This window comes from Triturus cristatus, chromosome 10 (genome assembly GCF_964204655.1).
Source record: "Triturus cristatus chromosome 10, aTriCri1.1, whole genome shotgun sequence".
NCBI classification, from domain to species: Eukaryota; Metazoa; Chordata; class Amphibia; order Caudata; family Salamandridae; genus Triturus; species Triturus cristatus.
The window spans coordinates 121,366,155-121,392,549 of record NC_140593.1 but is presented as its reverse complement, the minus strand read 5'-3'; the positions used below and the strand labels follow the sequence as shown (position 1 = coordinate 121,392,549).

Genomic DNA, 26,395 nt, shown 5'->3' with positions numbered 1-26,395 from the left:
CTGCTCTAAGCACTGTCTGTTAGGACATCACTTTTAAATCTCCAGAAACTGATAGCAAACACAATACGTGAAATCTTTAGCATGAAACTATTGGCTGGTGGTCTGAGTGTGTAGTAATCTGTCCTTGTGCCTCCTGCGCGTGGACTCACTGTGATGTCACAGCTCGCGCTGCCCCCGGCTCGCGCCTTGCCCTGTGTCTGGGGAAAAATAGCAATTAATGCGGCCCACTATGTTGCCAATTGTAATATCAACCAGTGATCAACATGAGTGCAGTCACCTTGCATGGAAGAGTAGTTCCGTGTATTGGTACCATGTCAGCATCCTCATACATTAAACAATCTAGCCACATCTGTGTACTGGAAAATTGTGCAAACTAATAGGAAGAGACGTCTATGCATCTGCAAAGATATGAAAAAGATCTCTCCAATTTTATGTCCAGAATAGTGATAAAATCACCATTCTGATATAGTAAATGTATTATGTGACAGGACTTGTAAATGAGTCCTGTAATATATGACGTTTATTCTGCATGTTGTCATACAAGCTTGGTGAATAATAATCGATGACCAAGTGTAACATTCAGACTTTTCCCTCCCAATATCAAATATTCACCTGTTGTATATGACAACTGAAATTTGAGGCCCAAGAAGCTAACTACCAGTAGTATCCTTACCCAGTCAGACAATCTCTAGGTCAGAGGATGAAGAAGAGAAGTTTCTGGGAGCACAAAAATGGTGTCCTCACCCCCCTCTAGACACTACAATAAATACCCTGCTACTTTTAATATTTTTACTCAGGCCCCGTAGCTTCCGGCTGATGAACTTAACCTGCATATTAGGTTTATCTGTATGACTCCTGCTACATGTATAGGTTCCTGGGGACCATCTTGTCACTCCAAGCAGAGCCGGCTCCATTTTCACCATCACTGAAAGGGGCGTGCCACCCCTAGTTTAATAACTGGGTTGCCCAACATTGGTCCAGTAGAGCCATAGTTACTACAGATTTTCAGGATAATCACTGAATTTGATCGCCTTCAGATCGATTGTATATAAATGTATCTCTTACGGATAGCCTAAAGATCAGACCTGGCGCAGTGAAGGAAACAATGGTTACCGCTCTTCACGTTCCCTTCTAGCATGCACACGTCATTAGTGGGTCACCGGCCTACATTCCCATAGGTACAACTATACCACACATCTCCCCTCTTTTTAAACTACATACAACACAATAGAAGAAACATACCAAACACTGGAACAATCATCCTCGATCAAGCACAAACAGATGGCAATAACAAGGACAAAGACAACATGATTCACAAAAATAACAAACCTAACATCCAATACCAACAAACCTAACATCACAACAATTATATCCCCCTTCAAAGTAAAAACACAAAGCATGAAGAACTAACAACAGCAAAAATGGTTAATCCAACGTTCCTTGGGTACCTTCTTCACTCGCAAGCTTCTCTCAATACTTCATCACAAAGTTGTTATACATTACTACCACCGAATTGTGAATCCTATACACTCTCACCTACCATCCTACCCTCAGTCTAAAACATGACTGGCCTGTTATTGGCCTGTTTAAACACATTAGAAATAAAATGTTTGTCAGGAACAGAAATCGGGTGGTCAGTGTAGAGAGCTGTGAACCTAAGTGGATTGCAATTTCCTAACACTAATTACGTATGCCAGGTCTTTATCAGATAAGTTAAAATCTTACACGTTTGCCAGTTGTTTGTCAGACAAATTAAAATCTAGCACGTGAAAGTATCTATTTAAAGAAAAACTGAGCTCCTACACTGAAAGACTTTGAAGATTTTGGCTCGTGACCCACTTTGATTGTACCTCTAGATCACTTGGAATAGTTGTTAGTTTGCTCTGTTGCTTGGTTTATATATTTGTAGTTGAATGTTTCTTCCTTTGATTTTCTCTATTTCCCTACCAGGACTCCTATTTCACTGTAATTGTTGGAGGTTTGTTCCTACTGGCTTCTATTATATTCGCTGCTGACAACTACCGCACAACGCTTGAAAACGTTTCTGTTGTAAGTATTGAACAGTGTTCGCAATCCATGGCACCATTTATAAGCACCAACCACAAATGTGTCCTTTGGATTCCTGAAGTATTTGCTTCTTACAGCATGGTTGTGAGATAACCGCGCCCTCAGTCTAAGAGCTGGAGGTAAGGCGCGCAGGCACTGCATTAAAGGATATAGAGCAAACACTATATGCATGATTGTTTTACACACATGTAGGGGGAAGTCCCCTTGTGAATTATTTGGGCAGCTGGATGGTGAGAGTTGCCTGGTGGAATGAATGAGTGATTGAGTGAATGGATGAAAGCAGCTTAATAGTGGTCACTGTGGAACAAACTAGTGTTTTTACTTTAATTGTGCACCTCTTATAAACTATGTGATCAACCAGCCCATCAAAGCTTGCATTCACCACCTCATCAACCGCCCTCTCATTTCTCTCCATGAACTTTAACTTACCCTACACTGCCCTTCGCACACACCCGCAGATATCCAAATCAATACTTCTGTCTGTCCAGAGGCACACAGCTAGACTCCACTTAAGACCAGCAAACAGACAACACATTCCTCAAACATCTCTGTCATCTCCCTGTAGGACTGGTTTTCAGTGCCTCGCCAAGCCCCTGTCCCATGTCACTGGGAGTCATCTGATTGAAACCCTTAGATCCACCAGCTCCTTTCATGCTTCTTTCATCCAAGGATTCCTGAAGCAACATCTTGACAAGAGAAGGAAGATACTCTGTATCAGTCCAAATCTGATGGGATTCATGCCATACTGTGACAGACCTCAGAATTGTTTCTGGGGATCTTTCTCTGGAGTTTTCTTGTCGTACGTTGAGGGCGATTAGAGCATATTTCCTCTCCGGCGCTGTCATGATGCTAGTCTTTCAACTTCAACAGGAACAGCGATGGTAATGACACCCAGATCATCTGGAGTCCGATACACTTGTGCCTTGCCACTTTGCAATACTCCATTGAATGCCATGCAATCTTCGTGAGCTCTGTTCCAAAAGAGAAGTGCTCAGTTGTGGAAGCTGGTTCCGGCACCAACTTCAGGATATCCACCCATTCCTGCCATCAAAGTAATGAACTTGGGGGAAATCATAGACTCCACCCTTTCCCTCTTACCCACAATAAATGCAGTGACCATATCCTCCTTCACCTTAGGAGCTTTTTGCCAAATTCTACCTCACCTGAGAATCCCCCACAGTACAGGCCTCCATTGCTTCAGTCCTTTTCTGCTTCGATTACATCAGTGGGTCGTGCCTAGGAGTACCTGTCATTGTACACCTCCAGAACACCGAAACCAGGCAACGTCTACATCTAAGAACTCATGATCGTCGGAACCCAAAATTTCTATTTCTTTACTGGCTTCCTGCTGCAATATAAGTCTTCTTCAATGCAGTCTGCTTTGCTCACTGACGCTTCCGTGGTGTGGTATTGACCTTCCTGCAACATGTACTTTGAACCTAACACACAGTAAAGAGCCTTAAGGAATTTGTCTGGCCCTACCCCTGGATTTTCTAAGGTTCTGAAAGATCTGCATTGGTGGCGACCCCATTTGTGGTGTAAGCAGCAAAGCTGTGAAACATTCTTCAAACAAGAATAAAAAACCTCCCTAAGCACCAGGATTCATTTTTAGCTGAATAGACCTGGCTGTCACTAAGCCCTTGCACCTGCCACCCAACCAAGATCACTTCTCAACATACACTCATCCTATACGCTGTCCCAAATTCACGCTACTGTGAAGTCTTGCTGATCATGGTTTGTATGATCAAGCACAGCTCTATATGCTTTACTCTCCTCTGCATCAATAATGCATATTAGGTGCTGCACCCAGACTGCAAAGGCATAGTTAGAGAGCCCCCCCAGCCCTTGACAAGTCATCAGAATAGTGGTTAGGGTCTGCACCAGTGGTCTGAAGTGCTGTGCAAATTTCAAAGTGACGTGCATTAAGCAAAGATGTTGAGTAAGCCTTGCTGCTTGGCTGCAAATTAGGAGACATAGGCCCTGATTTACATTTAGGTAGGCTGGATAGTTCATCACAAAGATAAGTTATATCCTGTATGCCTTTTTACCAGTTCATTGTGTCAAATAGCACTTGCAATATGGCAAACGGGATAGGTCACGTTTGTGATGGAGTATCCTGTCCGCCGAAATATAAATTAGGCCCGTAGTTTGCTCAAGTGAGTCTGGAGTGTGCGCTGGGGTATGGAGCCCAGTTCCTGCTACCCGTTTCCTCTCTGGCAGTCCCCATCTTGCAAGACTCTTTCATCCTCTAACTCCTCTTCCAAGTCTGCAGTTGAGCCCTGCTCCTGCTTAATGGAGGGGCACTTGAGAAGGGGAAGACTACAAGGAACAAGAACAAAGGTGAAGAGATCTGTCTCGCAACTCTTCGTTGATAAGGAAGAAGTGCAGAAATAAGTAGAGACACTTATAGAAACTGTCCCACGCTGAGTCCATCCCTCATGTCAGACACCAGTATTAACTTAGTAGGGAGTGTGTTCCAGCTCAGAAGGTGCCCTGGATGTCACCCTGTCATCTTCTCGGCTGTTCCAGATTTTAGAAGTGCAAGTCCTCATGTAGGACTACTCAGTGGAGTCTCTGGACCCCACCAGGGTCTGACCCTGTACTGACAGCTCGTCTTCTTTAGTCGCTTCTGGATTCTCTGATCGCCAGGCAAATACATTCCTTGGTGGCTCACTTATCTGATTAGTTGGATAATCGTCTGCAGTATCTGGAGCTGCCTCAGGTGTCCTAGCATCCCTCTGATCTAAGTGCAGGATTTGCCTGGACTTCTCCAGTCCTTCCCCGTCAGTTTTCAGCACTCACTGCACAGATCCCAGCACCTGTGGACCAAACGGAAGCCCCTCGAATGGATGAGGCTCCTTTTTAATGTGTCCCCCAGGCATCTTTTCTGCAGGAGTCCTCACTCAAGAATCCAGAACCAGATCCTGATGCTGATACTGGAGAACATGAAGGCCTGCACCCGTCCAAGCACTACTGCTTGGCAAGATTTGTCCATTGTGACATTGGCATCCTACCCGGAGGATGAGCGCATCGGCGCAATGGCTCAAGCTTTCACCCTTCCTCTAAAGCCAGCTCTGGTCACACTCCAGATACCTAAGCAGGTTCAGGGGATCTCCTAGGGGAAGCCTCACAGCATTCTGGCGGTCTCTTCCTAGATAGAATACTGAAAGTATTGCTTCTATTGGTGAGATAAAAAGTAGTGACACGGACAGCACGGCAGCCTTTGTGTATGACTCAAATCACCAAGTCACACCCTCCCTACCACTCTGCTGGCTGGCAATAGAAGTATCGGAGTGGGCAATCAGGGACCTTCTGGTCTCTGACATTACAGGCATTGATTGCACCAGAGTAGACAACCTGAGCAGATGTCCCCATTTTCTTAAGGTATGGGAGATTCACACGGCATTGGGACCATTCAAGCCTTTGCCAGCTTCCTGAAACCCAATTGCAGCCAGTTTGCCTTTTTTGCAAATCTCCATTGGGCACCCAGTCAATCCAGCCCACTTAACACAACAATCAAGGCCAAATAGCCTTGGTCCTTAAGCAGCGCCCTCATGTTGGACTAGTCGGTGGCATTGATATATGCCTTTATGCAAAACATCCTGCAGAAGATCAAGGGCACCCGTAGGTGCGGTCTCATACTGGTGACTGCAGCTTGGGATCACTAGGTTTGGTTCTCAGGTCAACACCATCTACTGTTGACAAGTGCATAATTTGTGCTGGTGTTTGCCAGAGCTGGTACCAGAACCTATGACAGTCCACCACACGGTGGCGCTGTCTATCTAACTTTGAGTAGAGCTCATTGTTAGTGTTCATTATACTTTGGAAAGCACTAATAAACTAGCGACTCCAGGCAATCTGTTCAGCTTGAGGTGACATTCAATATTCCAAAATGTCACACTTGTATTGTGAGATGGTTCATATTTGTCAGAGTTGGCATGGCCAGTGGGTGGTGCCAACCACCAGGGCCTCCAGAGAAATAATGCAGTCCCAAACATTCAGATTTATACAAAGCAGGCACTGCTTATAGGGATCAGTTTCCCTTACTGGAGGGGGTCGCCTGCCGATGGAGAGAGGGAAGATTCTGCACCCCTTCTTTCCATCATCACCCTGAGCACCTGGTTCCTGTCGCAACAGAACCTGAGCAGATCTATTACCTGCTAGTGTCCAGATTCCACTATTACCAAACATGCAGGCTTAGTCTCATATACTCCCTTCTCATCCGAAAAGTACATTAACATTTGCAGGCATGCACGTCGTCAGTTTCACAAAATCCAATTTCATCTATTTTAAAAGAAATGTGAGCAATACTATATTGCATCTCTTGTAACACAAATAAAATACGTGCTACACCTATGAGCAATACTCCTGGTACTGCTACTATTATTAATACTTCTGGTACCAGTTCATTTACTTTTAATATCACAACTATTAATAAGTAGTAAGTCTGCAATCGTTCTAAGTTTTGCAGTAAATCTAAACATGCAGCTTTTTATACTCACGGGGATTTTAATCATTTATCTCCCATTGTACCATTTTTTCACTCGTAAGAAAAATTATGGCTTCCGTCAAAAAAATAGTTCTTCTTCAAATGCACACATCAGTCTAGCATTTTCATTGCTAAAAAATAGCTTAGCTTATATTTGTCCAGGACCTGTCCATGAACGAAACACAATGAATGTGAGACTCAATGAGTTTGTAGTCTAAGAAAAGACACAAAACCATTTGGGAGGCCTGTCTGCTGCCTGATAGTTCTTCCCCAGAGCAAAGTGCAGAAGTAAACCGCTGAGGTTCTGTTACTGGGCCTTCACTAAAGAAGATAAATCGCTCACTTGCAGGAGGGATGATGTCCTGGCTTTTTCCTCGATATCTGGCTAGTTCGAGGCATGTGGGCTGCTGAATTCATATCTGTGCATAGATCGCCGCCTAGTGTTGGGTCCGGATGTTTGCACGTTGTTGTCCTGGAAGAGTCTTCGAGGTATCCTGGGATAGGTGACTCCTCCCCTGGACTACAGTGCGCATGGGCATCCTCTCCATCCTCAGATTGTTTTTTTCCGCCATTGGGTTCGGATGTGCTATCTTAACTCAAGTTAGGAAAAACTTTATCGAGGCCAAAAGGCCTTTAGTTCACGTCGGTACTGTTTTTCTCGATCGGTTTCGATACTCTTTTGTTAGTTTAACAACTTTCAGCACCGACTTTTCGCTTCTTACCTGCCCATCGAAGACATCGACGATGGAATCGAGGACACCGTTCAAGAGATGTCCGGTATGCAATGCGAAATATCCCCACATCGACGTCCATCCGGTGTGCAACAAATGCCTTTCGCCGGATCACGACGAATCGACATGCATGGCCTGTGCCCGGTTCCGTTCCAAGAAGACTCTACGGAATCGACGAGCGGCAAGACTCGAAGCGCAGCACGCGGCACCGGCCCCGGCAGACATCTTCAACGCCGAGACCGAAGATGTCGAAGAATTGGAGATCCTACCCTCCAGTCCCGTTTCCGAACATGACTCCGGATCGAACGACGTCGACGAATCACTCTTTCGCAGAGATGAAGACGACACCGAGGTAGGAGACTACGATGAGGCCTTAGGGGCCGAAGAGAGTAGCTCCAATGACGAGCAAGGCCTACCCGTTCAGACTGAAGAGAGCCCAGTGCCACAGTCTATGGCTCCGGTCGAGGGATCGCCTTCGGGCCTTACCCGAGACCTATCCCGCAGTTCTTCGGCCCCGCCCTCGGGCCCGGCCTCGGACGTTCAGCGGCAGCCATTATTACCTAAACCGGCTGGTTTCCCTTCTTCCAAACCGAAACCGAAAGCTGCACTGGTTCAATCGAAACCGAAACCAAAAGTGGCGCTGGTCGGATCGAGGCCTTCCACACCTTCGACGCCAGCGAAGCGCGTCGGCACCGAGCGCACCAAGCCAGACTTCGGTGCCGAACTTGAAGCGGCCGACATCGGAGTCGGCATACGGAAAAGGCCTTCGGTGCCAACAAACCTGATCGGCTCCCGAAGTCGACGCCATCGACTCCGACACCAAAGGTCACACTGCCGGCTGCGTCTCACATCGCTTCCACGGCAACACCAAAGCCTCATGCATCGAAGACGTCGACGGCCATTCCCGCCCCTCGACTCGATAACCCGCCGGCGCCGAAAAAGTCGACGACCGCCTCTACAGACCTGGTCGGCGCGAAAGCCTCAAAGGCGCTCCAAGTGCGACCTGTTGCAGCACAAAGCAGCAAAACCAAAACGGTCCTCCAGGACATGTCGGGCTCCGGCCCAATAAAAGCTCCAGCAGCCTCTTCGGCGCCAGCCAACATTACTTTTGGCCTGCCTCCGTCCACGATCCCAAAAATATTCCAACTCAGGACACGGGCCACCCACACCACAACTACACCTGCTGAGGCGCCTCCGTCACATGTCATCGACGCCAACACCGGCAGGATGGTTATCCACGACCGGAGGATAACTTCGGAGCCACCTTTGGACCCTTTCCGGATCCCACTAAAAAGGAAGCTGCCTGTGGACTCAGAACCTCTCCTAAGCGAATCTTACCACTCGCCCTACCAGGATCCACAATCATTCTCTCCCACACACTCCGACACGGACGTGTTGGAGGACTACATGGGTGACCAAGTCCCCTACCACGGAGACATAGACCCTGATTACCAACAGGACCCTGATCAAACTTGGGGCGACCCTGTAGATCCAGGTGCACCTCTAGATGCACAGGACCCACAACTCTATGGGGCGAAAACATCTCCCACAGAGGACACTGCAGCCTTCAACGCTCTTATCGAACGTGCCGCAAATAATCATGGAGTGCAGCTTCACTCTGACACCATCGAGGAGGACTTTCTTATGGACACCTTCGCATCCTCAGAAAGACATGTAAAAACTCTGCCCATGTTGAAAGGGGTCCTCAAACCAGCCAAGGACATCTTCAAAGAACCCACCAGGGCACGAGTGATAAACCCCAGGATCGATAAGAAATACAGATCGGCGCCTGGGGACCCTACTTACATCAGAGGCCAATTACCACTAGACTCCATTGTCGTATCGAATGCTCGCAAGAGGGCACACTCGCAGACGACAGGTGACGCTCCTCCCCCGGACAAAGAGTCCAAGGTGTTAGAGACCTCCGGCAAGCGAGTTGCCGCCCAGGCTGCCAACATATGGCGCATAGCCAACACACAAGCGCTCCTCGCTCGCTACGATAGAGCGCACTATGACACATTGGAGCAACTACTCCAACATCTCCCTGACCAGTACAAAGAAGGTGCAGAAATTCTTATCAGAGAGGGACAGCTACTCACAAATGCTTCCATCAAGTGTGCACTAGATGCCGCAGACACGGCTGCCAGGGCCATTAACACAAGCGTCATGCTGCGACGACATGCCTGGTTGCGAATCTCCGGATTCAAACCTGAGGTGCAAAATAATATACTCAACCAGCCTGTCAACCCCGACTATTTATTCGGACCGGAGGTTGACACCACCCTTGAGAAAATAAAAAAGGACACGGACACCGCAAAGTCCATGGGGGCTCTCCAGACTCAGTCCTTTCGGAGCAGCTCCTTTCGTCGCCCCAGAAATAGAGGAGCAGGTAGAGGACAGGGGTCACAGCAGACATACAACAAGGGCAATACACAAACCACCTACGATAAAAACACCCGGGGTGGATATCGTGGCTCCAGTACAAAGGAAAGAGGACGCGGCTACGGCAACACCAGGTCCTCCCCCAAGAACAAGCAGTGACGCCCTCTCCCTTCCTCCCGACCACATAACACCTGTCGGGGGAAGGCTACAAAGGTTCCTGTCCACGTGGAACTCCATCACCACGGACAGGTGGGTCAAAGATATTGTCAAATACGGTTACTGTCTAGAGCTAACCTCCACTCCACCCACAATTCCTCCAAGAAACCGTCCTATGTCCTCAGAGCACTTAACGCTCTTACAGCAGGAGGTGCAAAGCATGCTTCTAAAAGGCGCAATAGAGGTCGTACCCGTCCACGAGCAAGGTACGGGGGTGTACTCCCTGTACTTTTTAATACCGAAGAAGGACGGGTCACTCAGACCTATATTAGACCTGAGACCCCTAAACAGATACATTCTTTCCGAGCATTTTCACATGCTCACTCTCCAGCAAGTCCTCCCGCTGCTCAAACAGGGAGACTTTCTAGCCACACTGGACCTCAAGGATGCGTATTTCCACATACCCATTCACCCATCACACAAAAAATACCTCAGGTTCACTGTTCAAGGACAGCACTACCAATTCAGAGTCCTTCCCTTCGGCGTGACAACGGCACCAAGGGTGTTTACAAAGTGCCTAGCTACTGTGGCGGCACATCTACGGAGGCAGCACATACACGTCTACCCTTACCTGGACGACTGGCTTGTTCAAGCGAAGTCAGCCCAGCAATGTGCCAGCCACATGTCCCGCACCATTCACCTCCTTCACAGTCTGGGGTTCTCACTAAATTACCCAAAATCCCATCTCCAGCCCACACACGTACAACAGTACCTAGGTGCGACTATAGACACTCTGGCGGCCACAGCTCAGCCAAATTTAGTGAGGATCAACAGCATGCAAATGCTGATCTCCAGGTTCAAACCCCAACACTCACTTCCAGCACAAGTGTTCATGCAGTTGATAGGCATGATGGCCTCCTGCATTTTCATAGTCCCACACGCGAGATTACATATGCGCCCGCTTCAGGAGTGCTTAGCACGTCAGTGGAATCAGGCTCAAGGACAGTTGAAAGACCTAGTGTTGGTGAGCGGTCGGGCATACAACTCTCTGCATTGGTGGAATCCTCAAAACCTTTGCAAGGGCCGACCGTTCCAAGAGCCTGTTCCACAAATAGTACTGACAGCGGACGCGTCTCTCCAAGGATGGGGAGCTCATGTACTCCACTACACAGTGCAGGGACTATGGACGACACAACAGAAGAAGATGCACATCAACCTTCTGGAACTGATGGCAATCTTCCTGGCCATGAAGGCATTCAAAGTACATCTATGCAACAAAGTCGTGTTGATCCGGACGGACAACATGACTGCCATGTACTACATACAGAAGCAGGGAGGAACACACTCTCCACAGTTGTCTCATCTGGCTCAGAGCATGTGGAAGTGGGCCATTCAGAGGAACATGTTCCTCATGGCAGAGCACCTCCCGGGCAAGGACAACCGGATGGCGGATCTGCTCAGCAGACACAGCCACCAGATGCACGAGTGGGAGTTACACCCATCAGTACTCCAACCGTACTTCCAGCAGGGGGGTCATCCAGAGATAGACCTCTTCGCCACAAGCGAAAACGCAAAATGCCAAAGCTTTGCCGCCAGGTTCCCACATCCACAGTCGCAGGGCAATGCGATATGGATGAACTGGTCCGGCAGATTTGCGTACGCTTTTCCCCCAGCGCCGTTGATACCGCTGGTGGCTCGCAAACTCAGACAACACTCCCTGACACTCGTCCTAGTTGCTCCTACGTGGGCACGCCAGCCATGGTACACCACCTTCCTCGAACTTTCCGTGGTGCCGCATCAAAGGCTGCGGATCAAACCCGCGCATTTAACGCAGAACCATGGAGAGATTCAGCACCCAGATCCGCAACAGCTGAACCTGGCAATCTGGCTCCTGAAGTCCTAGAGTTTGGCTACCTCAACCTGCCACCTGACTGTATGGACATCATCAAGGAGGCCAGGAGACCCACTACGAGAGCTTGCTATGCAGCCAAATGGAAAAGGTTCGTCATTTATTGCAGTAATAATGACATTAACCCGCTGGACGCATCCATCCAAAACATCATTTGTTACCTCTTACACCTATACCGATGCAATCTGGCGTACACCTCTATACGTGTCCATTTGACCGCAATATCAGCCTATCTGCAAACCAGGCAGCACCTCTCACTATTCAGAGTGCCTGCCATCAAAGCATTCTTGGAAGGCCTCAAACGAGTCATTCCACCAAGCCACCCACCGGCTCCAATGTGGAACCTCAACCTGGTCCTCACACGCCTGATGGGTCCACCCTTTGAACCTCTCCACTCATGCGAGATTCAATTCCTCACCTGGAAAGTAGCTTTCCTGGTAGCAATCACTTCTTTAAGAAGGGTTAGTGAACTCCAGGCACTAACAGTTCAAGAGCCATTTATACAGGTTCACGCCAACAGGGTCGTACTACGTACCAACCCCAAATTCATGCCCAAGGTAATCTCGCAGTTCCACATGAATCAAACTATTGAACTGCCCGTTTTCTTCCAAAACCCACAAACTGTCGCGGAACGAGCACTCCATACACTAGACGTAAGGAGGGCCCTCATGTACTACATCGACAGGACTAAACCCTTTAGGAAGACAAAACAACTGTTCGTTGCCTTTGCCCCACACCACAAGGGTAACGCCATCTCCAAAGCAGGAATAGCCAGATGGATAGTTAAGTGTATTCAAATTTGTTATCAAAAGGCAAAACGCACATTAACTATTCCCCCACGAGCCCACTCAACACGTAAGTTAGGGGCCTCCATGGCTTTTCTAGGAAATATTCCCCTGCATGATATATGTAGAGCAGCCACCTGGTCCACCACACACACATTTACCAAACACTATTGTGTAGATGTGCAATCAAAACAGCAGGCAGCTGTAGGACAGGCTGTTCTCAAAACCCTTTTTCAGACCGCTGCAGCTGGCACTGGTAGCCGCCGCTAATAGAGGGCACTGCTATACATTCTATGCACAGATATGAATTCAGCAGCCCACATGCCTCGAACTGAATATGCTACTTACCAGTATGCATCTGTTCTTGGCATGTAGGGCTGCTGACATTCATATCGCCCTCCCTCCTCCCCGGCGCCTGTAGCAGCTGCAGCTCTCAGAATTACTGTAAGCATGGTCATCACTTTTCTGTATCTACTCCATCACTGCCACAATGGCGAAAAACAATCTGAGGATGGAGAGGATGCCCATGCGCACTGTAGTCCAGGGGAGGAGTCACCTATCCCAGGATACCTCGAAGACTCTTCCAGGACAACAACGTGCAAACATCCGGACCCAACACTAGGCGGCGATCTATGCACAGATATGAATGTCAGCAGCCCTACATGCCAAGAACAGATGCATACTGGTAAGTAGCATATTCAATTCAAGTGTGCAGTTGCACTCTTACAAGACATGTATGCTTACACATTTGTTCACCGTGCACAAATACACATGCAGGAAGGCCTTCACAAGTTTGACAGCTGATAACATTGAAGATTGCATTGATAAAATACGAGTGAATTTTAGTTAATCTCCAAAAGGATCTCTAGACACTTTTGGAGAATTGTCTCTTCACATGGTAGCCCTACTAATAGTGATGTGGTTGGGCAGGCATGTTGTTTTATCAACTCAAAAGCAAGAAGCTGGATTTCGAAGCTCTGCGGCTTCTAGTAAAATCAAATCCTTCTGCACCTCATTAGGATCAGAGGAAATCCTGATATCTCAGGACCAAGTAGAATTGTGCTTGACTTATCTTAACACAGAGCCCAACCTCTGTGACTCCTTTGATTACTGACTTTATTAAGGTCCAGCAGTCTGGTGTAATTTCCAAATACTGTAGTGAGGCTGAGTAGTTACCTTTGTTTGTATAGGAATGTTCAGCTGATTCCCTAGGGTAAGTGGGAAAGGACAAAAAGCTAAAAGGACAGGGCATTTTGAGTGGTTGCTCTGGGAAACTGTAGTTCAGACCAAGAAAGGGTTCCTATCCACAACGATGTGTGTTGAAAGCATCACTGAAGAGACAATATTTTTTATGATTCCTTTTTGTTGCTTTAAGATTATTCCATTGGGGGGAAACCGTTGACCTTTATGGTTCTTCCACTGTGCCTTTGGATTGGCTTAGAGACAACTTTAGCTGTCTCACTAACCTCATGTTTTTCAAATCCTCCACTATAGTCCAAAGAAGGGCGAACACACTATGAATTGATTGCAGTGCCTTTATTCCCAAAATTGCAACCAAGTATGACTCTTTTTGGCTAGTGCACAACTTTTTTCACATACCATCTTAATTTTTACTTGTGTAACCAATCCCCACAGGTCAGTTCCATAGATTAGTAAAAATACTAGAATAATGCTCAAAATGAATTGCCTTAATATTATAAATCATAAAATGCATTTACAATAATGCAGTTATTTCAACCAACAAACCCCAGATGCAGTAAATATAATTCCTCCACTTTGTATTTCTCAATACACTATCAACATTTAATTTTTGGTTCATTACACTATCTCTGTAGCTGTGTAATTTGGGCCTATATGGCCATGGAGGGATTCGGGCGACATAAATGTCACTAGAACCCTGAGATGGTAAAATAAGATCATATTATACATGTTACTTGTTATGTGTGTTTTTAATTCCCTGATTTGTTGATGATTTTTTGTACTCAATAGAGAGTTTGGAGCATTTGAAAAATCCTCCTCCGTTTCATTTTCAATAGTTGCTTCCTCGAAACAGCAGATATGTTTGTAAATGGTTTGAGAAATGTGTGTTTTGTTTTTGTTTGTTTGGGAGTGGATGATGTACTAATATTTAAAATGTATTTCCATGCAACAGTGGTATTAATATCAATCAGGTTTTAATGTAGAGCAGCATTGTAAGGGAATGAAAACATGTATTTGTAACTGTGCTTGTCTTTTGTAGTACACTGACTGTATAGCTAGAGTAGGTTTGACAAGATTGAAAATTGAAAGATAAAGTGCAATGCGGGACAGTGTATAACGTTTTGTTGACAGGGTTCTATGTTTACAATATTTATATTTCCGCACTAGAGAAGATTGTTATGGAGATGCTTGCATGAAGGATTTGCCCTCAAGGGTGAGGTGGTCAGGTGTGCTGATCAAGGCTCTGAGAGCAGCACTCTCTTTATGAAAGTGTGTGTGTGTATGTGTCTTTTTTATTTACCAGTGCTGAAAGAAAAAAAAATGCTGTGTTAAACATCCATTTAACTTTTTTGTTAGTTTCTCGCAATTATATTTGGCAGTCAAAGCTCAGCTTGCCAACGCATTTTGGCCACATAACTATCTAATGTAAAAAGCCCTAATTCACGGTTGCCTGTGATATACAGATTTCATCATCATAATGACAGCCCTCAAAGCACTATGCAGAGCTTTAACATTGTCAGGGCTTTATGATGAATAATTCTAACTGAAAATTCCTCACCTTGTGAATATTCCTCCAGACGTTAGACTGGATCTGAAAGCTCGAAAGCAGTACCTCTGTGGGCCGGTAGGTGGCGCCTTACCGCTTCGCTCCTGGAGTAATCAATGGGGCTGCATGTAAGAGCCATTCAGGTGTGCTGACGTACGTTTATCTCCGCACCTTCAGATGTGGATCCAAAGTTCTATTTTCTTACCACTGTGCAAGGCAAATATGTCTCCTTCCAAAACATCAGGGTTTAAACCTTATAGAGACTGTCTCAAACGAAGGTCTATGACAGACCGCCATGAGGTATGCCTGTTCAGCCCGGGGTGGTCAGAGCATGACTCCATGGTCTGCAATGCAAAACTCTGCATTGTCAAGCATCTGAAGACTTTGAGCTATGACCAGTAGAAGTTGAAAGGAAGATCCTATTCTCATTCCTGAAGTTGTTCCCACATCAGTTCTTTGACATGGTCGAAGTCTTTGTGTAAGTCAAAAAGAAGCACAAAAGTCAGAGCGGGAATCAGCCCTTTCCTACCACTCTCAAAAATCAGAAAGGGATCGTTCTCGCTCCCGAACTCCTGAAGTGCCTAAGATCCAATTCCGACTTTTGGTTCCAATGCAATTCAATATTCCAAGTCTTTCGGTGACGAAACAGCAAATAGATGCCTTTAGGGAGGCCATGCTGTGCATATTTGACATGCTTCTGACTCTCTCTAACACACCATCAGGCCGCAAGGATCCACAGGATCCTTCAGTCATTGAGATCGTCCTCGGCACCGTCTGTGCCTCTGGAAACCGCTAGTTTCCCTCACATCGGTTCTACTGTAGATGCTGAATGACAAGCTCATACTTCATATCAGCTGTTTGACTCAGAATCTGCATGTCAGCTGTTTGGCTCGGAATCTGACAATAGCGACAAATTTGTCTCACAATAAGATGAGGATAATTGGTATGCCGAAATACATGATGCCAGTTTTCTGGACATCTTCCCAGACATTGGACTTGTCTCCCGTCATGGTCCTGCCACAGATGAGTGCTTATTTTGCTTTGGTCATACAATGGGCTGCGGAGGTCCTTGACCTACAACCCTACAGTGGAGGTCAAAACAAACATTTTGATGCCAGTTCTTCAGCCTGGCCAGGTACCTACTGAAACTCTCTTTCCATTCAGTGGGCCCATAGTGGTTACCCCTTGGGCAAGGCCATGCTCCAAGCCCCCAGTCGACAGTCAGGCAGGACTTCAGCCTCACAGACCGGCTCCGGGTGATCATGATTTCTTAACCCAACACCCTATGCCAGAGAGTCTGGTTTTCCAGGCGTCCACAGGCAGAGTCATCCCTACTGCTCCTCCTGACCGTGAGTCTAAATGCATGGAGACCTTTGGAAAATGCATGTTCTCATCTGCTAGTCATGCTTTACGCTCAGTCAATGCCAGCTGCCTATTGGGCCGCTACAGTCATGCAGTATCGAATATGTTTGGGCAAATACTGCCAGCGGTTTTGAAGGACCTATGAGCATCTTTAACCCAAACAATGAAAAACAGCCAGAATACAGCAAAATGTGTTATTAGGTGTATCCTCTACACAACTGACTGCTTGGGTCAGACAGTGGGTGCGAGTGTGGTGCTTGCGTGCCATGCCTGGATGAGGTCTACGGTCTTCTCTGAGATGCCCAGGCATGTTTAATGGGCATGCCATTTGCAGGCTCTCACCTCTTTGGTGAGTAAGCAGTCTCAATCCTGGATTGCTTTAAGGAGAGTCATGCCATGGTGTGTAGGGGCTGTCTGCTGCTACTTGGTTGTGCTGAAGAAGGATGGAGGCCTTCTTCCTATTATAGATCTCCACCCTCTCAGCACCGTCCTGTTCACAGTGAGCCAGCAGCATTTTCAGTTTGTGGTGCTCCCTTTGTCCTTCCAGTCTCCCTCAGGTGTTCACAAAAGTGATGGTTGTGGCATACCTTCGAATGTTGGGTGTACCACTATTGCCATACCTTGACAACTCCCCCACCTCACCCCCTAATCTCACTGAGGATGGCATTGAGGCTGCTGGGATCATTGGTCTCTCTCTGGTCAACCATGCCAGATGTCACGTGGGCTCTGCAAAAAGATCTGAAGCGGTAACAGTTTCACCACAGTTGGGCCAGTGGCAGATTCCTCTGGATGCTGTACTAGTGGACTGGAGAGGCCATCTGGGAGAGGGGGAGATCAGAGGACTCTGATCTGTGACGGAAACACGCCTCCTCATCAGTTTGAGTTTTAGGTGATCCACTTCAAGCTGTAGGCCTTCCTATGATCCATCGAGACTGGTACAGTTTCTCACAGACAACATTACCACCATGTGGTACTACAACAAGCAAGTGTGGAGTGGGGTATTGGGTCATGTGCCAGGAGCCTCTGTGACCTTGGCATTTCTCTGATCCTGAACCATGTGGTGGTGAACCCACTCGGTTGCCGATGCCTAATGCATCACAAATGACAGTTACACCCAGAGATGGTGACCCTGACTCAATCTTTTTGCGTAAGTCAGCTTTTTTGCTCGTCAGAGTTCCCAAGAAGGCTCTCTCTCTCAGGCACATTCTGCCTAGAATGGAGGTCTGGATTCTGGTAGGACATTCTTCCTCTACCCCAATTGGCTCGAGTTTGGAATAATATCAAGACTGACCGAGCCCAAGTTAACCCAGGGGCACCACATTAGTCCAGGAGGGTATGGTATCCATAACTTCTCAACATGCGCATATGCCGCTTTGGGAGAATCTACTGTCAAAGCAACAGATTAGGATCCTGCACCTGGTCCTACGAATTCTGCACCATCGTGCATGCAGATTTAGTGGCAACAGCTAGTCTCCTTTGATCTTTCTCCTGAAGTTGTTGATGATATTCTTTCACCCAGGCGCCTATCTATGAAATCAGTGTATGCCTGGAGCTGGGACAAGTTTGTGGCTTGGTGTGGCCCCTTTCACCTCTACAAGCTAAGCTTTCTGAAGTGTTGCTTGTTTAGGCGCTGGCTCAGCAAGGATTTGCCTTGGGCACCGTTAAAGGCAATTGTCATCCCTTTTGGCTTTTTGAGGTTGCCAGATCCACCTTCTTTGTATAAATCACCTGTTGTGATGCAATTTCATAAAGCTCTACTACTTATGTTTCTGATGAAGCACTCTGTGATGCCACAGTGGTGACTGTTGGTCCATCTGCCTCACATCTGCTTCACATGTTATCATGCACTGCCTTTGCAAATGTGCATTGGGGCGAACTGAGTGCTGAGATGTGAGGCAGTGTGCTCCTACCCTTCCTTTGTTTGAAAAGGCTCCCTTGAGCTGATGAGCTTTGGTTGATGCACCTGCACTGAGGTAGTGGTACAGAGACCTGGTACAGAGACGTGAGGAGACGAAGCAGCATTTCCAGCACTAGCAATACGACTTGTTGCTCGATACTGAAGAAGGGCAATTATCCTGTCTAGAGATACACAGCACTGTCTGCACCAACAAGAGTGAAAAAGTAAAGACTTCCACTGAAGTAGGTGTTGTTATTCACTGCATTTACCATACTGCATTGGGGCGAACTGAGTGCTGGGATGTCAGGCAGTGTGCTCCCACCCTCCTTTTGCCTTACATTATATTCCCTCTAGAAAAACTGGTGTTGATAACTCAAGCTGCATTTCTGCGAAATATTGTAACACCTTTCCGCGTCATGTAGGCTAATACCCTTCTGATTTCATTTGCCCCGCCTAATGCCTAAAATCAGGTGGGTGGTCGGTCAACTCTTCGTTGGCTTCTTGAGAGCAAAGGAGTGCAGAAAAAAACATCTCTAGATGGATAGGCCTCTGCATAAAAATCTGCTACGCGCTAGCTATGAGGTGACCACCTGAAGGATTAAGGGTTCATTCCACTTGAGCCAAGGCCGCTGCCACTGCTGCTCCAGCACATGGAGTGCCTGTCCTGGATGTCTTGTCAGGCTGCAATGTGGGCATCAGTGCTCACATTCACAAAGCACTATTGCCTCGAATGTCAGGTCCATAGAATGGGCATTTTGCTTGTCTGCACCTTTTGAATATTCCCCGGGTGTCAGACTGGATCTGCCAACTTTTCAACAGTACTTCTGCACATTGGTAGGTGGCTCCATGCGGCTCTTCACTGACACCATTCTGCTCTGGCACTGGCGTGTGCAGCCTATATAGGCACTACTCCTGCGAACTGACATCAGTTTGTTTCTTTCCATGCCACAAGATGCTAATCTGAAGCTTCGTTCTCGCCTCTCACACTTACCTCAATATTTCCCAAAGTTTGCTTCAGTGTGCAAGGGATGTCATCCACTAAATCTACAAGTTTTAAGCCCTTTAGGACTGTGACAGACAAAGGTCTGTGACGTATCCCCATTAGGTAAGTCTGTGGTGCCTGGGGTCGAGCCATAACTTCACAGCCATCCGAAAAGGCAAAACGTTGCATAGCCAAATACAAGAAGACACCCTCCCAACAGTTTCAAATCATGGTCTGCATCGAAGGTTCGATTTCTGTCCTGTTCCCCTTCCCAACTGAACCGCTCCAGAAGCTGGTCTTCGTCATGCTCTAAGTTCTCAGGTAAGCATAAGAAACACAAGGAATTGCAGCAGGATTCCGCTTCCTAGTGCCAGTCGCATTTGCCAGAGCAATCTCGAGGGTGGCACCACCCTGCTTGATCTTGCTGCCGAAGTCGGACTGCAGCTGGTCCCGGCACAACTCCAGTTTCCAGGGTCTTCAGCTACACCATGTCTGAATGAAGAGTTCTGCGTAGCCATGCTCTCTGGCTCTTGACCCTGCTTCAATACGAATGAACAATCCATCCCGAATTGCTAGACCAGGTCCTCCATGAAATAGAACACAAACAACCCAAGACCGGTTTCATCCTTATGAGGACTCATCAATCGGGTATAGTTTGGTTCTAGCGGCACATTGTGTACAGGATCTATGTCTGGGCATATCCATCCCTCTTAGAGTGTCTCTCTTAGAGTACACTGAAGTAACAATGGACTAGGATGTGGCCCCAAGCAGTTAATATTGGGAAGATTAATTCAAGCATTCCATCCATCACTTTTTTGTATACATCAGCTGTACAAAAGTATGGCTTGGACTTCAAGGTTCAATTGCGTAAAGGCTCAGCTGTGTAAAGAACATTGGAATGTAGTGGTGCTCATGGAAAAAAAGAGCTCCAATGGCCCTTTTAGGACTGACTTTAATATTTCTAAGTGACTGGGTGATGTGCCACAGGGGCTAATATTCACCAATGGTGTCCTCTTTAATTTTCTTGTGATAGTGCTCAGCTAGTTCAGAGGGGTTGAACTGTATGGGTTGTTTTGCAGTGTTTCTTGTTACTTGCTTGTGTTAAAAACAGTATTGTGAGTACAATATTCCAATCTCCATCATAGCTGCCATCAAGTTAATATTTTGCGCTAGGGTGCAAACAATGGATGCTGTTGCTTTTGGTATCATTGCTCTCATTTATTTGAAGCCTACTAGTCTTATTAAATGTGAAAAATGCATGATCGCTCTAGCTGTACTGTAGGGGATACAGGTAACCGATTGTCAGCAAAACATTTAACCGGCAAAGCTCTTGACCGTCTACACCTAAAATAAGTATTAGGCATGTTTACAAATGTCTTCTTTCTGTTTCTTGTAGGCATTTGGTTTCTTGGCTAGTTTCGTGTTTCTGATCGATTTTGTTGTCCTCTGGAGGAAAGATAATGTCTTACCGCGCTTCAAGAATACTTGCAATCAAGAGAACAGGAAAACTCAAAATCCAGCTGGACCAGAGGACCAACCACTTCGGAGCGGTCAGCCGGCATAAAGCTTAATAAATATTTTTTTATTTAAACATGCCACCTTTTGACCAGTAGTCGTGCAAGATCTGAGCTTGCAGAAATTGAATTATAAATGTAACAGGGGTGTGGCGACTGGAGGAACATAGGGAAGTAGAATCAGTGGGGGAAAAACATGTAAAATATGATGCCACTTTCCTGGGGTAAAGTTGATGAACAAATCAAACTCGCACGTGACAGACGGATTCAAAATCAAATTTTTGAAAAAGTATGGGTGTAGTGCCTCTAAAATAAAAGCAGGGTAAAATGTATATTTCTGTCAAGATATAAGAAACAATGTTCATGTCACAGTCTAACTTGCTCATACCCACATCATGAATGCAAAGAAATATCTAAAAAAATATGTTGTTTCGGACCTTTAGTGCTAAAAATACATATCATTCTGAAATATGTATTTTTTTAAAGACATTTTTTATTGTTTACAGTCAAGTTACAGCAATACAAAAAAGGGAACCCATAACTACTGGCCTGCCCCAATATTTGACATGTATCGTGGAGTGTTCGTCAGTCAAGTCCCACAGAAATAGAAAGGAAAACTTAATTATCCCATCCCACAACTCTCCTTTCAGGGTACTGTAGGAGTATCATCGTCAGTAACGGCATGTGCAAATTCCTCATCTTCAGTGGAGACCTCCTGTGATCTCCCCTCCCGTCTCAGAAACTTATTCTGCAGGTCATCCCAATCTTGTAGATCTTCTTCCACCTTATCACGTCTACATTTTTGGAGGTGTACTTCCGCCGCAATCATCCATTTGCTCACATCTTTTACCCATCCATCTACGCTATCCATCCATGTAATGAAATATGTATTTTAAATGTGAGATTTTAAATTCATTACACAATGACTGTGTCTGAATTGTGATGTTTGTTTTGGTCACTAATGAAGTTCTAATAGATTTTTTCTGAGAGAAGTAAGACCTATTGTAAATTGTAGAAGAATCAAAATTTTAAGGTTTTAATTCATGAATGTCACGCTAAAAGTAAGCTTGTGATATATTTTTAATCCTTGCATACCTTCATATTCATGTATGACCTTTGTTTTCAAATGTATCTATAAAGAAATTATTACTTTCACCATTGTACATGCTTGCTCCGTCTCTTGTGCCCTCACTTTGGTGTGAAATATGATCTGGTTTTAAGGGCAGTTAATGCAAAGATAGCTCTTACAAATATAGACCACTGTGATCTGACCTTGAGAGACTTGAGTTTGTCAGGGCTTCTTAACTGCAAATCACCAGTAAGTAAATGAGATAATCTAATTGACAGCTAAGAATAACTGGAAAAAGTTGGACATTGAAGTTCAGGGAAAGTGGTGTTAGTGTAGAGAAAGCCTTTGTGGTATTGATTAGAAAGTCTGGCATAAACACTTTTGCTGATTTTGAACCCAGCATAAATTATGCGGCTTACAAAAGAAACTTGACTTCTTTGAAGAAAGATAGACAAGAAATTGGTAACTGTTGGTAAAATCGCAATGGCACACACATAGGTATTTCATTATGTTGCGCTTAAAAGCTAAAATAAAGTTATTCAAGATTATGTGCTATTCAACTTAGAGAAACAGGGCCTATTTCATTTAGTAGCCATTAATATAATCGATTTCGAAATGTATGCAATTGGATTTTATCAAGTCAAAAATGTATATAATTATATAATACACTTAGTGCTTTCTTCGTTGATCGCAGTGTTCTTTAAGAAGACCTAAAAGTTTAATCCTTCTATAATGGCATAATCCATTGAGGAATTAATATATTTCATGTTATGTTATCTCTGGTCTTTTGTAAAGTGCCTTTTCATCATAAAAATCATCTCTTTCTGCACATAGGATTTAGTCAGGAGGCAGCAAAGTCCCTTTACTGATTGAACACCAGCTATTTAAGCCTTCCAAAGTTGGAAGGTATTACCCTCTAGTCAGGCTTCTCCAACGAGTCTCCAATGAGTAGCTTGTGAGTTTCTGATAGCTATCAACCTACTTATAAGTGGCTTTCCTGTGTGCAGCTCAGCTTACTAAAATAAAAGCTTTTACTTGGTTAATTGTGTATATATATATATATATATATATATATATATATATATATATATATATATATATATATAAAACTAAATTGAAAATTGTATATTTGAGACAAAAATGTGTGTATTTTCAGAAATCATAAACTGTTGCTTGGAATAAAATGGTGAATTTCCAAAACATATTTAAACCAGATATTTGAGTAAAATATAATGCGGTGTTGGTGTTGGGGAGACATTACTACTGATATTATTAACTTCTGTGCCAGGGACTCTGCAGCTATGACATTTATGCATTCCATGCAGAGGCATTCTACATTGACAAAACATGTTTTTCTGTTGTCAACCATTCCTGATGCACTCTGCTGGTAATCTTGAACTTTGACCCAGATAAAAAACAGGAATTACAAAGCCTCAATCAGATCATAAAGGACTAAAACTGGCCCAGGCTCTATTCTATGAGAAGAAAATCAGCCAGGCACTTAATTCCCCCAAAGAACTATTTAGAGTGGTAAAAAACCTGACCACACCGCAAGAAACTAACGGCCCTCCAAAGGCCACGATAGTAAGGTGCAATCAAATAGCGTATTTTTTTCAGAACAAAAGTGTATGATATCTTTGATCTCTTCCAAAACACTCCTCAGCCGGTTCTAGCTGAGTCTCTTATGTTCAGTGTCACAGCTTCATCCCCTAGTCTTGCACAGTTCCCAGGCCTTGATGAGGAAGCCACCCTCAAGTTGCTCAAATCCATAAAGTCAGGCTCCCCTCTGGACTCTGCACCCCCGCATGCCTTCCTCAAGGTGACAAAGGCGGCCCTCTCCCTCTAGTGAAAATCATGAATAAATCACTTGAATCAGGGTTGGTTCCCTGGGCCTGGAAACACGCCATAATAAAACCAATTAAAAAAAAAACCCACCTGGACATTCTGAGCAACCTGAGCTTACTTGATGGAGGAGGGTCAGCAGCGATTATTCTGCTTGACCTTAGTGCGGCGTTCAACACCGTCATCAACCACATATTTCTAAAAAACAGACTGAAGGAAATAGGTATCCAGGTTAGAGCCTTGGAGTGGCTATGCTCCTTTTTAGATGATCGATCGCTCCAAGTTATGGATCAGGGCTGCCTCTCTGACAGTCTGCCCGTAAAGTCTGGAGTACCGCCGGGCTCCTCCCTGAGCCTGACCTTAATTAATATATATGTAGGGCAGCTTGCCAACATTATACAGGAATTTGACATCCTAGGAATTTCATATGCGGACGACACCCAGTTGATAGTCGCTCTGCCCCACGACCACCATCAAGGAGACTCTTTATTGGGCCCCTGCCTGAACAAACTAGCTAACTGGATATCAAATAGCTTTTTAAAATTGAACGGTGAAAAAACGAATTCATGATCTTGGGTAACAGGGCCATGCCGAGACCCCTAAATCACTGGCCTCCTTGCATGGGGGACCCTCCAATTCCTAAACTGGCGGTAAGAGATTTAGGTATGTGGCTCGACAATGCACTCTCAATGAACGTACAGGCAAACAAATTGTCGGGCATATGCTTTGGACTCCTGAGGATGCTCAGAAAGATACTAGAATTCATCCCGGAGCATCTTAGGAAAACCGTCATACAGTCTTTGATAGTCTCCCGCCTGGACTATGGGAACTGCCTATACTTGGGCTCCCCCAAGTATGTGATCAAGAGGCTCCAGACTGTGCAGAATGCGGCGGCCAGGCTCTTGCTCAAACTCCATAGATAAGCGCCAGTGAGAGAATCCTTGAAATTACTCCACTGGCTTCCAGTAGCGTCAAGGGTAAAATTTAAAGCCCTCTGTATAGTTCATAGGGCAGTAAATAACAAAGGCCCACCCAAACTTAAATCCTTCATCTCGGTCTATGCCCCCTCGAGATCTCTAAGGTCATCTCACTCACACCTCCTCAGCACCACTAGAATTAAAAAATCCAGATGGGGAGGCAGATCTTTCTCCCACTTGGCTCCAAAACTGTGGAATGCTCTCCCGCTGGACCTCAGAGGGCAGCAAAATGAACTAATTTTCCAGAAAAAGCTGGAGACTTGGTTATTTCCATCTAGCCATTAAGGGGCCTTTTGTGTTTCATCACATCTCTTATCCGGGCAGCCATGCACAACATAAATCACTTTCAAATTCAAATGGTGGTCACTAATGTAATCTTGTCTGATGTGGTCACTAAACCAATTTTAGTAGCTCAAGATGATTTTCGTTGCACATAAGTGGCTTTTATTACAGAAAATGTTGGAAACTACTGCTCTTGTTGAATATTTTCAGTAAAGAATTCCAGGCTGTAGCTGCTTTCACATGAAAAGCACAGTCTGGCAAGATAAAGTTAGCAGGTGTTTTTTCACCCTGAAGTTCCCCAATGAAGGTGTGACCACAAACTCAATTGCTTTGTGTACACTTCTCCAATATAACATAACTGTGCTTGAGTTTGCAGTGGGAATATGTGGAAAGACCTATGTGATTGAAGAACGCGTTGTAGAGTGAACCGTTTAATGTCTTATGCTATGTACCACATTTTTATTGATGTTAGGGTGCTGTACTTTGCTGGTGCCGCTCTTTTATTTACCGTAGTTAACCATAGTTCAACACTATTTCACATTCACAAAGTGCATCAAGAAACAGTGCATGAACCTGGAATAGTTTGGCCTTTCTGCAGCACAATAACAGAGCCATATTGTATGGTTATTTAAATGTTCAATAAAGCACTGTTAAAATTAATTTATGATGCCACTTGCAGAACTGTCACATGCTTTTCCATTCTTATTTTCAGCCCAAAAAAAGGAGTACAAACATAATTATAGTTTGCTTGTGTATTGTACATTATTTACAATTGTAATTTAGAATGCTTATACATTGTGTTAATTAAAGCAGTCTTTGTCTACATGAATTGTATACCATATAAATGGATTGAAGCTGAATCCAGCCGTCTTAGACATTGTAAAGTTAATTTAAGCAGTCTGGCAAGAGGAACAAAAGAATAATAAATACAATTCCTTTTGCTGTAACTCTGCTCCAGTTGTCTATAGGTATTAGGCCACAGGAGCGTTTTGGTCTTTACTATTTTGCTGCTGCACAACCACAATTATGTATACATATCATCTAACCTATGCTGCTTTTCTGGTGATCAAATGTTTCCTAATATCCTGTTAAAGAATTCACAAACTTGTGCTTGCAGTGCCGGTTATCGTTATGTAATTAAAGTCAAGGTACTGCATACATTATGTTGTTACATATTATTTATGCATCTGGTTTGTATGTAAAAG

The 26,395-nt window shown here is 45.2% G+C and overlaps 1 protein-coding gene across 1 annotated transcript in view; it reads left to right on the top strand.

The window, feature by feature from the left end:
• The window catches only part of CMTM6 (CKLF like MARVEL transmembrane domain containing 6), an 87,090-nt gene extending 64,915 nt beyond the window's left edge, over positions 1–22,175 (top strand). Inside the window, exons 3-4 of the mRNA XM_085630581.1 lie at positions 1,951–2,049; positions 20,903–22,175. Coding sequence (XP_085486707.1) covers positions 1,951–2,049; positions 20,903–21,070 — 267 coding nt within the window. The 3' untranslated portion in view covers positions 21,071–22,175. The remainder of the gene's footprint in view (positions 1–1,950; positions 2,050–20,902) is intronic.
• Positions 22,176–26,395: the final 4,220 nt, after the last annotated feature.